Source organism: Pogoniulus pusillus, chromosome 36, assembly GCF_015220805.1.
Source record: "Pogoniulus pusillus isolate bPogPus1 chromosome 36, bPogPus1.pri, whole genome shotgun sequence".
In the NCBI taxonomy this organism is placed as follows: domain Eukaryota; kingdom Metazoa; phylum Chordata; class Aves; order Piciformes; family Lybiidae; genus Pogoniulus; species Pogoniulus pusillus.
In genome coordinates this window covers 4,779,830-4,793,294 of record NC_087299.1, presented here as the reverse complement: position 1 = coordinate 4,793,294, position 13,465 = coordinate 4,779,830, and the positions used below count along the sequence as shown (strand labels likewise).

The 13,465-nt window shown below is 57.2% G+C and overlaps 1 protein-coding gene across 1 annotated transcript in view; it reads left to right on the top strand.

The window, feature by feature from the left end:
* Positions 1 to 8,409: 8,409 nt before the first annotated feature.
* AJAP1 (adherens junctions associated protein 1) overlaps positions 8,410 to 13,465 on the top strand; it is a 47,705-nt gene continuing 42,649 nt past the window's right edge. The window contains exon 1 of the mRNA XM_064171698.1: positions 8,410 to 10,630. Coding sequence (XP_064027768.1) covers positions 10,602 to 10,630 — 29 coding nt within the window. The 5' untranslated portion in view covers positions 8,410 to 10,601. The remainder of the gene's footprint in view (positions 10,631 to 13,465) is intronic.

Here is a 13,465-nt window from a genome sequence, read left to right as displayed (position 1 = left end):
TGTGTAGCTCACAAGAGCTCAGCCAAGACCTGCCTGTGTACCACTCCCTTCATGGTGCTAAAGCTCACAAGAGCTCAGCCAAGACCTGCCTGTGTACCACTTCTTTCATGGTGCTAAAGCTCACAAGAGCTCAGCCAAGACCTGTCTGTGTACCACTTCTTTCATGGTGCTAAAGCTCACAAGAGCTCAGCCAAGACCTGCCTGTGTACCACTCCTTTCATGGTGCTAAAGCTCACAAGAGCTCAGCCAAGACCTGCCTGTGTACCACTCCTTTCATGGTGCTAAAGCTCACAAGAGCTAAGCCAAGACCTGCCTGTGTACCACTTCTTTCATGGTGCTAAAGCTCACAAGAGCTCAGCCAAGACCTGCCTGTGTACCACTTCTTTCATGGTGCTAAAGCTCACAAGAGCTCAGCCAAGACCTGCCTGTGTACCACTTCTTTCATGGTGCTAAAGCTCACAAGAGCTCAGCCAAGACCTGCCGGTGTACCACTCTCTTCATGGTGCTAAAGCTCATGAGAGCACAGAAGGGATCATGGAATCATAGAATGGTTTAGGTTGGAAGGAACCTCAAGGATCAGCCAGTTCCAAACCCCTGCCATAGGCAGGGACACCTCCCACTAGAACAGGTCCCTCAAGGCCTCATCCAATCTGGCCTTGAACACCTCCAGGGAGGTTGTGGAGTCTGTGTGGCTGGAGGTGTTGAAGCCAAGCCTGGCTGGGGCACTTAGTGCCATGGTCTGGTTGATTGTCTAGGGCTGGGTGCTAGACTGGGCTGGCTGAGCTTGGAGGTCTCTTCCAACCTGCTTGATTCTGTGATTGATTCTATGATTGAACAAGTCCTGTAGGACCACCAAATGCCAGCCTGCATGCCAGGCTGGGATCCAGGGGGAGCCCTGTTAAGGCTGGAGCCCAAGCTCTGAAGCATCTCCCGCTGGCTCTGCCATCAAAACAATGTTCTCTACAGAACAGAGGATGATTTACCAGGCTGCCTTCCCCTGAGCACAGGCAGTGGGGGTTTTGTTTGCCTTTCTCTTCCCCCAGGGACTGAGCTTTAATATCACCTCCCCATTAATTTATATGAGAACATTTCCAAACAGTAAACTGCCAATAAATTAGTAATGCTGATCTATAAAAGGGGAAAAATAGCCTGTCCTGGCTTTATAGCCCTGTGCAAGAGACATTAAAGAGAGGTCTCCTTAGCGTGGAGCTCTCTAGGGACACCAGGGCAGGCTGGGGACCAGCATGGATGTGGCATATCCACAGGGAAGCAGCTCACCTCTGGGCTGCAAGGGTGTTCAGCATCCAGGCTGCAAGGGAAACCAGCAGCCTTCACCTCTGCCTGGGGGCTAAGTTCTGGTACAAGGTGGTTTGTGTCCTGGCAGGCTGATGGTGCCCTCATTACCTCTGTAACTCCTGCACAGGGGCAGGGTCGTGGGCAGGCAGTGGGTGACCTGAGGCTGCAGGACACTGCAGGTGAGGATTGGGCTCTTCTCTCAAAGGACAAGCAGCAAGACAAGAGGAAATGGCCTCAGAATGCACCAGGGAAGACTTAGGTTGGATGTGAGGAATAATTGCTCTCCCAAAAGGGTTGTTGAGGCCTGGCCAGGGCTGCCCAAGACAGTGGTGGAGTTCCCTTCCCTGCAGGGGTTCCAAAGCTGTGGAGAAGTGATGCTGAGGGGCAGGGTTTGGTGGTGCTCTGGCACTGCTGGGTTCAGGGTTGGACTCTGTGACCTGAAAGGTCTCTTCCCACATGAGTTGCTCTCTGTTTCTGTGATTCCAGCACACAGGTTCTCCTTGCACCAGAAGTGGAGCTGATTGATAATTCGCCCACTGAAGAAACCTGGACTGAGATAAAGAGGATTTGACATCAGAGGCAGTGACGCTCCCCTGCTGCTCCCTAGCACACTGTAGGGGCTCCTGCTGCTGCTCCTCTCACCAGTCCACAGCTCTGGCTCCTGTCAGCCACACATGGAGCAAACAGGGAAGGGAAACCTCCTTCCCTCTGTGCTTCTCTGTGTTTGACACATTGCTCAGGACATGTTCCTTGTCTGGCACCAGCATCACAGGGTGCTTGGCACTGCCTGCTTCCCAGGGTGCTTGGCACTGCCTGCTTCCCAGGGAGGCTTCTTCCAGCAGCAGCTGCAGAGAAGATGCTGAGGCAAAGTGGTCCTGAAAGCTGCCCTGGCACAGCTTGAGGCTGTGTCCCCTTCTTCTGTTGCTGGCTGCCTGGCAGCAGAGCCCAACCCCACCTGCCTACAGCCTCCCTGCAGGCAGCTGCACACAGCAATGAGCTCTGCCCTGAGCCTCCTCTGCTGCAGGCTGCACACCCCCAGCTCCCTCAGCCTCTCCTCACAAGGCTGTGCTCCAGGCCCCTCCCCAGCCTTGCTGCCCTTCTCTGGACACCTTCCAGCACCTCAACATCTCCCTTGACTTGAGTAGCCCAGAACTGGACACAGCACTCCAGGTGTGGCCTGAGCAGTGCTGAGCACAGGGGCACAAGAACCTCCCTTGCCCTGCTGGCCACACTGCTCCTGAGCCAGCCCAGGATGCCATTGGCTCTGCTGCCCACCTGGGCACACACAATAATTTCTTCCTTCTCTCTAGTCTAAATCTCCCTGTTTTAGTCTAAACCCATCACAGCTTCATCCAGCGATGCTGCCCCAGTGGCAAGCAGGCAGCTGGAGGGAGCTCACCCCTGCCGGGGTCCCTCAGCACCCCTCCGCAGGTGGGCAGGGCTGACAGCGATGGAGCTGAAGGAGAAGGCTGTGCTGATCCACACACAGCTCCTTTCATCTCCCAGAACTATTGTCTCGTGTGAGAGAGGCTGATTGAGTTAAATCGCTTCTCCGGCAGCAATATGAAACCTCCAGGGCTGCGGAATGCTGCCGCGCAGGAGGGTCGGCCTGGCTCCTCTTGCCGAGCAGATGAGGAGCAGGGATGATTATCTGGTGTCACTTCACAAAAGAGTCCTCCCCATAATCTACCTGCTGAGCACTGACAAATAGCTCCAGCAGATAATAAGGGCCTTAGGCAAGGCGCAAGGAAAAGGGGGGGGGAAAGGCTTCCCGGCATCCACACACAAATGCTTTAAATGGGAACTAAATTGGCCTGATCGTTCCTCAGATTTGCAAAATTAAACCGTGCCCAATTGTCAACATCCCTGAGATTTATGGGACAAATGCAGCCAGAGCCCAGGGAGGCTGAAGCAGCCCTGCCGGAGCAGCTCGCAGCGGCGGCGTCCGGTGCTCATGGAGCTGAGTCCTCTAATTGAGTTCCCCCCACGGCAGCTCCAGCAATGAACAGCCAGGAAAATTCATCAGCCAGGATGCTGAGAGAGGAGGACAGGGCCAGCAGGGCTGCAGAGAGCTGAGCTTAGCACCAGGGCCCCCTTACAGAAGGAACACAGGCTGGGTTTGCATGCCTGTGCATCGCCAGCGAGGTGAAGAGCCCAAAATGCCATGTGAGTGTCCCAGGAAGCAGCCTGCTGGACGTTTGGGGTGGATAGCAGGAAAAATGGCTTCCTTGCAAGAGTGGTCAGGCATTGGAGCAGGTTGACCAGGGAGGTCCTGCAGCCACCACCCCTGGAGCTGTGGTTTTAGACCAGGAACTGCTGAGAGGTCACTGGGAACTGGAGCTTTGCTATTGCCTTGGCTTCACCTCCTTTACCTGGAGTCCCCAGACCCTTTCCACAGCTCTACTCTCTCTCCTTCATTCTTCACCTTTACTCTGATTCTCCCCCTTTACTCTGCTCTTGTCAGACCCCACCTGCAGTCCTGAGTGCAGTTCTGGAGCCCCCAACACAAGAAGGACATGGAAGTGTTGGAGCCAGTCCAGAGGAGGCCACCAAGATGCTCAGAGGGCTGCAGCAGCTCTGCTATGAGGACAGGCTGAGAGAGTTGGGGGTCTGCAGCCTGGAGAAGAGATGGCTTCAAGGAGACCTTGGAGTGGCCTTGCAGTATCTAAAGGGGGTTACAGGAAGGCTGGGGAGGGACTACTGACAAGGTCTTGTAATGACAGGATGAGGAGGAATGGGTTTGAACTGGCAGAAGGGAGATTGAAATGATATTAGGAAGAAGTTATCTGCAGTGAGGGTGGTGAGACACTGGCACAGGCTGCCCAGGGAGGTGTTCAAGGCCAGGTTAGATGAGACCTTGAGCAACCTGTTCTAGTGGGAGGTGTCCCTGCCTATGGCAGGTGGTTGGAACTGACTGCTCCTTGAGGTTCCTTCCAACCTAAACCATTCTGTGATGCCATGCTGCAGAGGTTCTCAGAGGACACCCATCCTGCTGCACCTCTCCCCCAGGTTTCTCTGCCTTAACCTACTTAGCAGGCTGGCAGGGGGTGAGCTGAGCTTCCCCTGTTGAGGAAGGGTGTGAAGAGTTGCAGCCTGTTGACAGCATCTCGGCTGCATTTTCACATCCCAGGTGTTAGTGCCTCCAGCTGACAGCCATGGCTGAGGAGAGCCACTTGCCTCACCTTGCTGGGGAAAACCATGGCAATGCTGAGGCCACTGCCACCTTCCTGCTGCCTGGGGTTTCTCAGCAGGGTTGACAAGCTCAGATTACCTCTCCAGCTCTTCAAAGCTTTCCAAGCAAGTCCTGCTTCTTGGGGGCTTGGTGTTATCCTGAGCTGGTGCCTCTGCAGCTCCTATCTGCCCCTGGACCAGAGATGCTGGCAGCAGGGGAGAGGGCTCAGCACGCTGGGGACAAAGCCAGCCCAGAGCTGTGTCTCCATCTACACAAAAGGTACCTGAGCACAAAGCCAGGGGTGAGCAGGTGGATTCCAGATGCCTGCAAAGAAAGCAATTAAGCTGCTCAGATCTCATCTGTCTTCGGGGTCCTGTGCAGCCTGGACAGGTGGGGAATGGAAGCTGGGAAATCAGTTAGGGAATGATGATTGATCTGAGCTCCTTCCCATCAGCCGTGCTGGAATGGGGGCAGAGCCAGAGCAGCTCCATCCACACAGTTCTGCAGTTGCATCCAGGCTGTTTGTGCACAGAGGTACCCTGCACGAGCAGCTGGTCCCACTGAGAGCAAGCTGGGAATCAGGACCTCCCCTCCCATCCCACCCCACCCTAAGCTCTACCAGGATCCCATAAATTTCTTCAGCCAGCTCTTGAAATAAGAAGCCTTTGGGTGGCTTCAAAGGGACCTAGAATTATAGAATCAGTCAGGGTTAGAAGGGAGCACAAGGAGCAGCCAGTCCCAACCCCCTGCCATGCCCAGGGACACCCTACCCTAGAGCAGGCTGCACACAGCCTCAGCCAGCCTGGCCTCAAACACCTCCAGCCATGGGGCCTCAACCACCTCCCTGGGCAACCCATTCCAGCCTCTCACCACTCTCATGATCAACAACTTCCTTCCAGCCTGACTCTCCCCACCTCCAGCTTTGCTCCATTCCCCCCAGGCCTGGCACTCCCTGATAGCCTCAAAAGTCCCTCCCCAGATTTTTTGAGGTCCTCTTCAGATGCTGGCAGGCCACAAGAAGGACACCTGGGAGCCTCCTCTGCTCCAGCCTGCACAGCCCCAACTCTTTCAGTCTGTGCTCACAGCAGAGCTGCTGCAGCCCTCTGAGCATCCTCCTGGCCCTGCTCCAGCATCTCCACATCCCTCTTGTCCCAGGGGCTCCAGAACTGGATGCAGTACTCCAGGTGGGGTCTCAGCAGAGCAGAGCAGAGGGGAACAATCACCTCCCTGGCCCTGCTGGCCACACTTCTGCTGCTGCAGCCCAGGCTCTGCTTGGCTTTCTGGGCTGTAAGTGCACACTGCTGGCTTCTGCTGAGCTTCTTGCCCAGTAGCACCCCCAAGTCCCTCTCCTCAGGGCTGCTCTCCAGCCACTCACTGCTCAGCCTGCATTGGTGCTTGGCATTGCAGCAATAACCCCAAGCACCTGGGCAGATTCTGGCAGGCTGGTGAGGCTCTGGCAGGCTCGGGGCTGGATTCCTATTTGCAGGAGGTGAACATTTGTTCCTTCTTCCACTGTCCTCTGGGGCTCTGGTGGAATTCTGCTCCTGGGCTGCTGAAGTCAGGGCTTCATGCTTGCTGATTTTTTCCTTTTGTCTTGCAAACACACATGAGACAGATTTTGCTTCCACAAGGGATATTTATAGGGCATATGTTGGAGCTTGAAGAAGCTGATTAGCAATGTTTAGAGTGGAAAAAAAAAAAAAGAAGAAATTGGAGGAGAGCAGCCAGGCAAACACTGCACAAGGGGCACAGAGTAGAGACTAACCCTGCTCCTGCACCCAGGGGCACAGAGCTGGGTGAGCTCTGGGGTGCTCAGGGAAGGTGGGTGCTGTGCACCCCTCCGTGGGGAAGGGCTTTGGGGACAGAGTGGGCTCGGTAGAAGGCATCTCTGGCACACTGTGCTGTGCTGGAGGGCTGGTAAGCATCCCCCGGGCAGGCAGCCCACGCTGCAGGGAGGCTCTGTGAGACTGCAAGGTTCTTTCAGGCTCAAAGAACAGGCAGATGTGCCCCATAAAATAGCTTCCAGCTGTTTCCCATCTTCCCAGCTCCCCTGCTTCCTGCTTCTCTCCTGCCAGGGCTCTGGTGCGCTGGAGCAGGAGCTATGCTTTGCTCTACAGTCCCATCAAGACCATTAGAGATGTTTGTGACCTCAGGGATGCTTTTGTTAAGTGAATGCAAATTTCAGAGTCCCCTAAGAGCTGCTCAGAGCTCACAGCCTGCCAGCTGCTCCCCAGAATCCTGTTCCCTGTCATCACTGGGCTGAGGAGCCAAAGCACAATGCTACAAGGAGGGAGAAATTGCATTATGCTCCTCTCTCCTCCACGAGCTCTAAGTAACACTTCTGCTCTTTCCATATGAAAGGAAAATGGGTAATGACAACTTATTTCCATTGAAGAGACAATTTTCACTCCTCCTTGGCAAGCGTAGCCAGGGCTACACTTTCCACTCAGAGGCAAATTAACAGATATTGCCTCAAGAGCAGGGTGGGGGAAGCAGAGCACAGCTGGCAGCGTTCTGATGCAGCACCCTTGGGTGCCCACACCTCCTAAAGCTGATGGTGGGTGGCTGAATAAGGCAGGTGCTGTTGTGAGACACCTGGGGAGTGCAGCTTGGAGCCCAGGGAAAAACCCTCTTCTCTTCCAGCACCTGGCTCTGTGGTGAGCATCTCTGACCCGCAGCAGCACAGCCACTTCCAGCCCTCCCAGCTCTGCACCAGCGTCAGGAGCTTCACTCTCTTGGAGAGATGACTCTGAGAAGAACAAGTTAGACAAATGAGTTTGCTAATGACTTCCTTCCCTCCTCCTTAAATGGGGGAATAATTCACAGTTCCTGCTCCATGGCAGCCCCGGCAGCGCTGCTGAGTCAAGGAGCCAGACAAAGGGGGCCAAGATTGTCGCCCAGCATCAAGCTGCCTTTCAAAGAGCACTGAAGATGCTGTGCTGGCTCTTTTGAGGAGGCACAGAAGTGAGTGGCTGGCATGTCACCCAGCCCAGCAGCAGGCAGGGCTCTCTGGAGGACAGTGTCAGTGCCCAGTCTCTAGCCAAGTGTCTCCTTCACCATGAGGTTTTCATCTCCAGCCAGCCCTGGACCCAAACGGTGGCCTAGATAGCAAAGCTTTGTGCACACACTTGCTTTGGTGCTGCTGAAAGACTCAACCCTCCTTTGATGGCTCCTTTTACTTTTTTTGCTGGTACAAAAATATTCTGGGAGCTCCTGGATGGTGACATTTCCACACAGGCCAGAAACTCCAGAGGAGGTTCAGGAAGAAGAAAGTTGGTGGCAAGGGCATGAGGTCATTTGACACCAGGCTTGGCTTTGCCCTGCTGATGTTTACAGAGATACAACAGATGGTGGCAGCCAGATCCATACAGGAAAGCTTCCTGTTGGCTTCCTCGTGTTCAGCTTGTGCTGCCAAACCCACAGCCCCCTGGACATGGCCCTGTCCCCCACCCTAGGACACATCTCCAGCTCCCAGTCCTCACATCAGCTGTCCCAGTTTGAGGCCACAAGCTACCCAGGACTGGAGGACAGAAAGGACTCTTAGCCCTTTCCACACCAGCTTTAAATGCTTGGCACAAATGGGAACCTAACACTTTTTTAAGTGGGGGATGAGTGAAGAGGATTTGTTTCCAATGCAAGATAGCTCTCATTAATGTTTGCTCATTTGGGTTTATTTAAGCTTTAATTGATTGTCTTTTACTTAGCTACGTTTCAGTATCTCCCAGGCTCCAGAGCAGGCTCTCAGGAGGCTGACAATTGCATGCTCTTCCCTCTGCCTCTCTCTGAAGATCTTTCATGTTGGTGAGCTGGGTTTCATGGATGACAAAGTCTCTGGGCCTGCAGGAAAGCTGAGTTTGCTCTTTCAAGTCACTGCCTGCAGAAGGCTTGTGTCCAGGTGAGTGAGGCTGGTGCCTTGACAGCTGCTCCTGCTAGAGCTGATGTAATTTGCAGCCACGAGCACCATGTGTGAAACGATGGCTTTGTGTCTAACAAACACCCCCAGGGGTCATGGCTCCCTCCCTCCAAGCTGGAGAGGGATGGGAAGTTGGACTGGGCAGAGCTGTGGTCTGGTTTGTAACCAGGGAGATGGAAAGGGAACTGTCATTGACCTTGCAGTGTCATCAAACTCAAGCTGCCTGGCCTGCATAGTCAGGATGTCATGGGAGGCTCGGAGGGGAGCTGTGCCCAAATTACCCCAGAAGGTTGGAAAAGCCAAAGGTCAGCTTGGTCATTACTCCAGACCCCCTTGCAGCCCTGGTTCTGCTTGTGCTTGGAAAGGAGAGGTCTGTCTGCCCAGCAGCTGACATCTCTCAGGATAAACTGTTCCTCAGGCTAGCCCCCAAGATTTTGTCCTTCCCAAAACAAGTTCCCTCTAACCAGGAATCCAGCTCCAAACACCGTGGGGATTTGGATGCTGAGCTGCAGCACTTCTAGTGGCAGCTGGAACTGTTCCATTAGGAGCACAGGTTGACTTGCAGGGTGTTGTAGGGACAGTGCTGACCTGCCATCAGGCTGCATCACTCAAAACAGGCTCCCTCCACCTCTAGAATAAGGTTGTACAAAGGCAGAAAAGAAACGTGGTGACTCAGAGAAGCAGCAGAGAGAGCCTGGGTCCCACTCAAGTCGTGCTTTGTGGTGTGACAAAGCCCATGAGCTGCTGAGATGCCCCTTCCTCACCAGCCCAGTGTGAGACAAGACACGTTGGAGGCTTGTTCCTGCGTGGGGACCGCCCCGGCAGTCTTGACTGCACACTGCAGTCCTGTACCTCACTTGCAGGCTTCAAAGAATCTGTCCCCAGATTCATACCAAAAAGTTCTTTTGTTGCAGCAGTTGAACAACAATCATCCAAAGCAGCTCTGCTGTTCAGGAGAGACTCTTCTCTCCCAGTACGCCAGCAACTGGAACAAAACAGCTCCTCACTGGCAGTTCCCCAGGGAAGAGGAAACATCTCAGGCTCTGATGAAGCACCTCTTAGGACAACCACAGACTGTCCCCGCACGTTCACTTGTCCCCTTTGAGCTCTTTAAACGAGCACAGAGCAAAAAGAAAGGCACCAACTTTAGCAGAACGGTATTTGGTGGCAGCAGCTGCTGCGAATCTACGATGCAGGAGCTTGAGGAGGAGGAGGAGGAGGCTGCCGAGGGAATCAGCAGAAGATCAGCGCTTGCTGCTCCACGTTCTCCCCGCAGATGAGCTGCGCGGGGGGCCAGGAGTGGGAACTCCACGAGTGTTTTCGGTGGAATGCAGGATGCTGAGCACGGCTCTCCCGTGCCGCCTGCGCCTGCTCGCACGGCCGGCGGGTGGAGCCCGCTTCAGCCCGCACCGCTCCCGGGCACCGGCACCGAGCCCCGGGGCTCCCTCCGGGGACAGGGCTCATCGCCCCTCCGGGCTATGGAGCCCTGCGCCCAGCGGCTTCCGAAGCCCGGCTTGAGCACGCAGCCCCTCCTCCGGTTCTGCCGGGGCCGCTGCCCGGAGCGAGAGATGGATACGCCGTGCTGGGCGCACAAGCTGCTCGGGGGATGGAGCTCGGTGCAGTGACCCCCAAAATCTCCCATCGCTGAACCGCGTCTGATTACGCGAGTCCTTGGAAGCCGTTGCCCCCCGTGCCACCCGCCGCGCCCGGGGCAAAGGAGCGATCCGGTGCTCGGTGCAAGTTGCTGCCGTCCTGGGGAGCCGGCGGCCGTTTCCCGGCGGGTCCCTCCCTGGCGGGACCTGCCCGCCCGCCCCACCGGCTCCATCCTCAGGTCCGCCCCGGCCGCGGAGCGGATCCGCCCCCGCCTCCTCCCCGCGCAACTTCCCCGAGCCGCGGCCCCCCCGCCCCCGCCCCGCGGGTGCGCGCACAGACGCGGACGCGCCCAGCCAAGCCGTGCTGAGCTGTGCCGAGCCGAGTCCAGCCAAGCCTCCCTCCTGGCCGCGTATGGGGCGCGCAGCCTCCGCGAGTACGCAGCAGCCTCCGCTGCCCCGCTGGCGCTGAAGGACCGGAGCAACCGGAGCAGCCTGAGCGTCGGTCCTCGGGCAATGCCCGCCCCGCTGCCTGCCGCCTGCCCCGCCGCTGCCCGCGGGCGCGGAACGGGGTGCCCGCATGGAGCGCTGAGGCGGTGAGCCCCGCCGCGCCGGGCCGGGAGACGTGACGATGTGGATGCGACGGCTCCCGGGAAGCAGGTAGGGCCGGGGTGCGGAACCCCGCGGAGCCCCCACGGAAGCTGCCCTGGGGCTCGGGAGTTGGAGGATGAACTTGTGGAAGTGGGATGGAGTGGGGCGCGACGCGGTGCAGCCCGGCGGCTCCCGGGGCTTGCGGGGGACGCGGCCGGTGCCGGTTCCCGAGGGGGAGACGCTCATCCCTCTGCCCCAGCCGCGCTTTGCCGCTCTGCCTCGGCAACCCGTTGCCGGCCGGTCCCCGCACGCTGCCGGGATGAGTCCCGCGTCCTCCCGCAACGGGCGCTGGTCGGGGGAAGGCGGCTGCCGGGGCATGTGCGGCAGAGGGGGATGTGTTGGGAAGATTAATCGGGAATTGCAAAGCGGAGGAGACGGAGTCAAAGTGTTATGTAACGCGTTTTCATTACCGCGGCGAAGTCATCTGAGCCCAAATCTTGTTATTTCCCCGGTGCTGAGCCCCCGGAACGCCGGCAGCCCCCCAGCGCTTCCCCGGAGCCGCAGCAGCCCCCGGGGGTGGGGGCTGAGCCCTCCCGGTGGGATTCACCTACAGCAGCAGCGTGTTAAACAAGTGAGATCATGAGGGAAAAAAACCCCACGCTGCTGTGAGATTCCCCACCCGTGCCGCTCCCCCCTCCCCAACCCCATTTTGTGTCGAAAAAGTGCAGGTTGTGAGCTGGTGAGGGGTTTGTGTGGGGCTGGGGTCCGACCTCGCCGTGTGGGGCTGGAGTCAAGCCCCACTGCCAGCCCCAAACCTCCCCTCCATGGAGAGAACATTTCCCAGCTGTGTCTAGAGTCTGTCAGCTGCAAAAAGGGGTCCCGAGGGGAGGGGTCCCCCCAAAAAGGGGTTCCCACATGGTCCCACTCCCACAGCTCACGCTGGGCCCTGCGACCACTCCCCAGTGAGCAGGACCTGGCACCCCGAATGGCTGCAGGGTGAGCACTGGGTGCGACCAGAGGTGCCCATCACCCTGCTCTGCTCCCCATGCTCAGGCAGAACATGGCTGCTGGTTTTGGGGGTGCAGGGGGAGGGGAGGCATGCAGGGGCCCCCCGAACGCCGCGGGTGGGATGCGAGTGATGAGAGAGGCCTTTGTCCCTTGCCTTTGGAGTGTCCGAGGCTTTGTCCCTCTGCCTGAGGCTTTGTCCCTCTGCCTCGGCTGTGGCTGGAGTCCTGGGTGTTGTGACTGGAGCAGAGGTTTTGTCTATACCGAGGAGCTGGGGGAGGCCCTCGGCTTTTGTTTCCCACTCGCGTGTTCCAGAGGCACGTGGTGAGAGAGTTTCTGATGCCCCCGGCCACATCCCTTTGCCCCCGGTCCATGCCCGGGGCACACGAGCAACCTTCGTGCTGCCACCGGCTGCACCTGTCTGTCCGCCGAGGGTGTGCTACCAGGTGGGAAGGACAGAGTCTCCAGGGAGTCTGCGGCGATGTAGTGACCTTAGGGATCACTCCTAGTGGAATTCCCTAAGCTGGGTTTGGGGGTGCCTGGCGTCTGGACGTGCGCCGTGGCAGGGCAGAGCCCAAATGAGCTGGAGAGGGCTGTGTGCCGAGGCTGGAGCCGGCACACGCCGGGGATGGTGGAACCAGAGGACGCCCTCTGCTTTCTTGTTTTTGTGAGGAGTTGAGCAATGAAAACAGGAACCTTTCGCTCGCTTCTCTCCTCGATTTGCCGGGCGAATTTCTCTGCTGGCTACCCTGGATCCTCTGTGCCAGGCTCTCCTCTCGACCATCTCATCAGCCTCCAGTCCCTCCACATTTTATTTTTAATAAGAGATAACTTCGCTGCTAACCGTGCTTGCTGCTCTCGCTTCTCTCTAATTGCTTCTGGCTTTATTTCTGACATTTCCCATGTCGTTTCCCCTCATTTTCTTGAAGACTGCTAGAAAAAAATAGCTCCAAGAGAAGCAGAAGACCTTTCCAGCTCCCGTTTCACCCCGCACAGCCTCTGCCTGGAGCTGCTGGCAGCCGCGGGGACCTGGTACCTTCTTGCTCCTTTCAAGTCGGATTCCTTTGGCCCCGGGCAGCAGCAGCAGCGTGACCTTGCGTTCAGGGGAGAGCGAGGCTTGCAAACCTGCATGGCTCAGAATTCCTCTGCCCTGGCTTTCTGCGGGGGAGCTTCGTGCTCCTCTGCCTCTGAGCATCACAAGCAGCAGGGCCGGGCAGTGCTGACCCCGTGAAGCGCCTGCAAGGTCCGAGGGATGCAAATGATGGGTGCTGCGGGGCAAAGTTCTCCTTTGGGGTCGGGGAGGGGACAGCAACTTCTCCATCGCCTCCAGAACGAGGCACCCACACATGGGTGCGTGCCTACACCCACGCCAGTCCCCGTGCCCGCCGGTAAGGGCAGGGCAGCGTTCTGCAGCGTGCCGTCTGCCGGGCATCCAGCTCTGGCTGAGGACTTCCCTTGCATAGCTACGGATGCGATCATTTTAACCAATCTGCCGCGGGTTTTACAGCATTTAAGCTGCGAGGTGATTTGCAGTACCGAGCAGAAAGCAGCGACTCGCAATTTCTGCCCGATCAGTGTAAAAACAACTCATTAAGAGCAGACGTCCCTGCGCACCGGCACCCAGCAAACTTTATGGGCCCTGGAGTTCCTGCCAAAGCAAAAACGGCTTTCCATGAATTTCTCTCGTCAAGTTCACGCTGTCAAATGTAGATGCAGCCGCTCGTCAAAGATGCAAGCCTTGCAGTCTGGGAAGTAATGAGAGCAGCAAGCGGTGGGAGTTAATGGCCTCCGCTGAGGAGTCCTTACTCATCCCGCATCCACGCAGGGGCTGAGCCGGCTGCTCCCGGGTGAATTGATTGCCACCGAAATTCATCTGGTGTCACCGGCTATGATACTTAA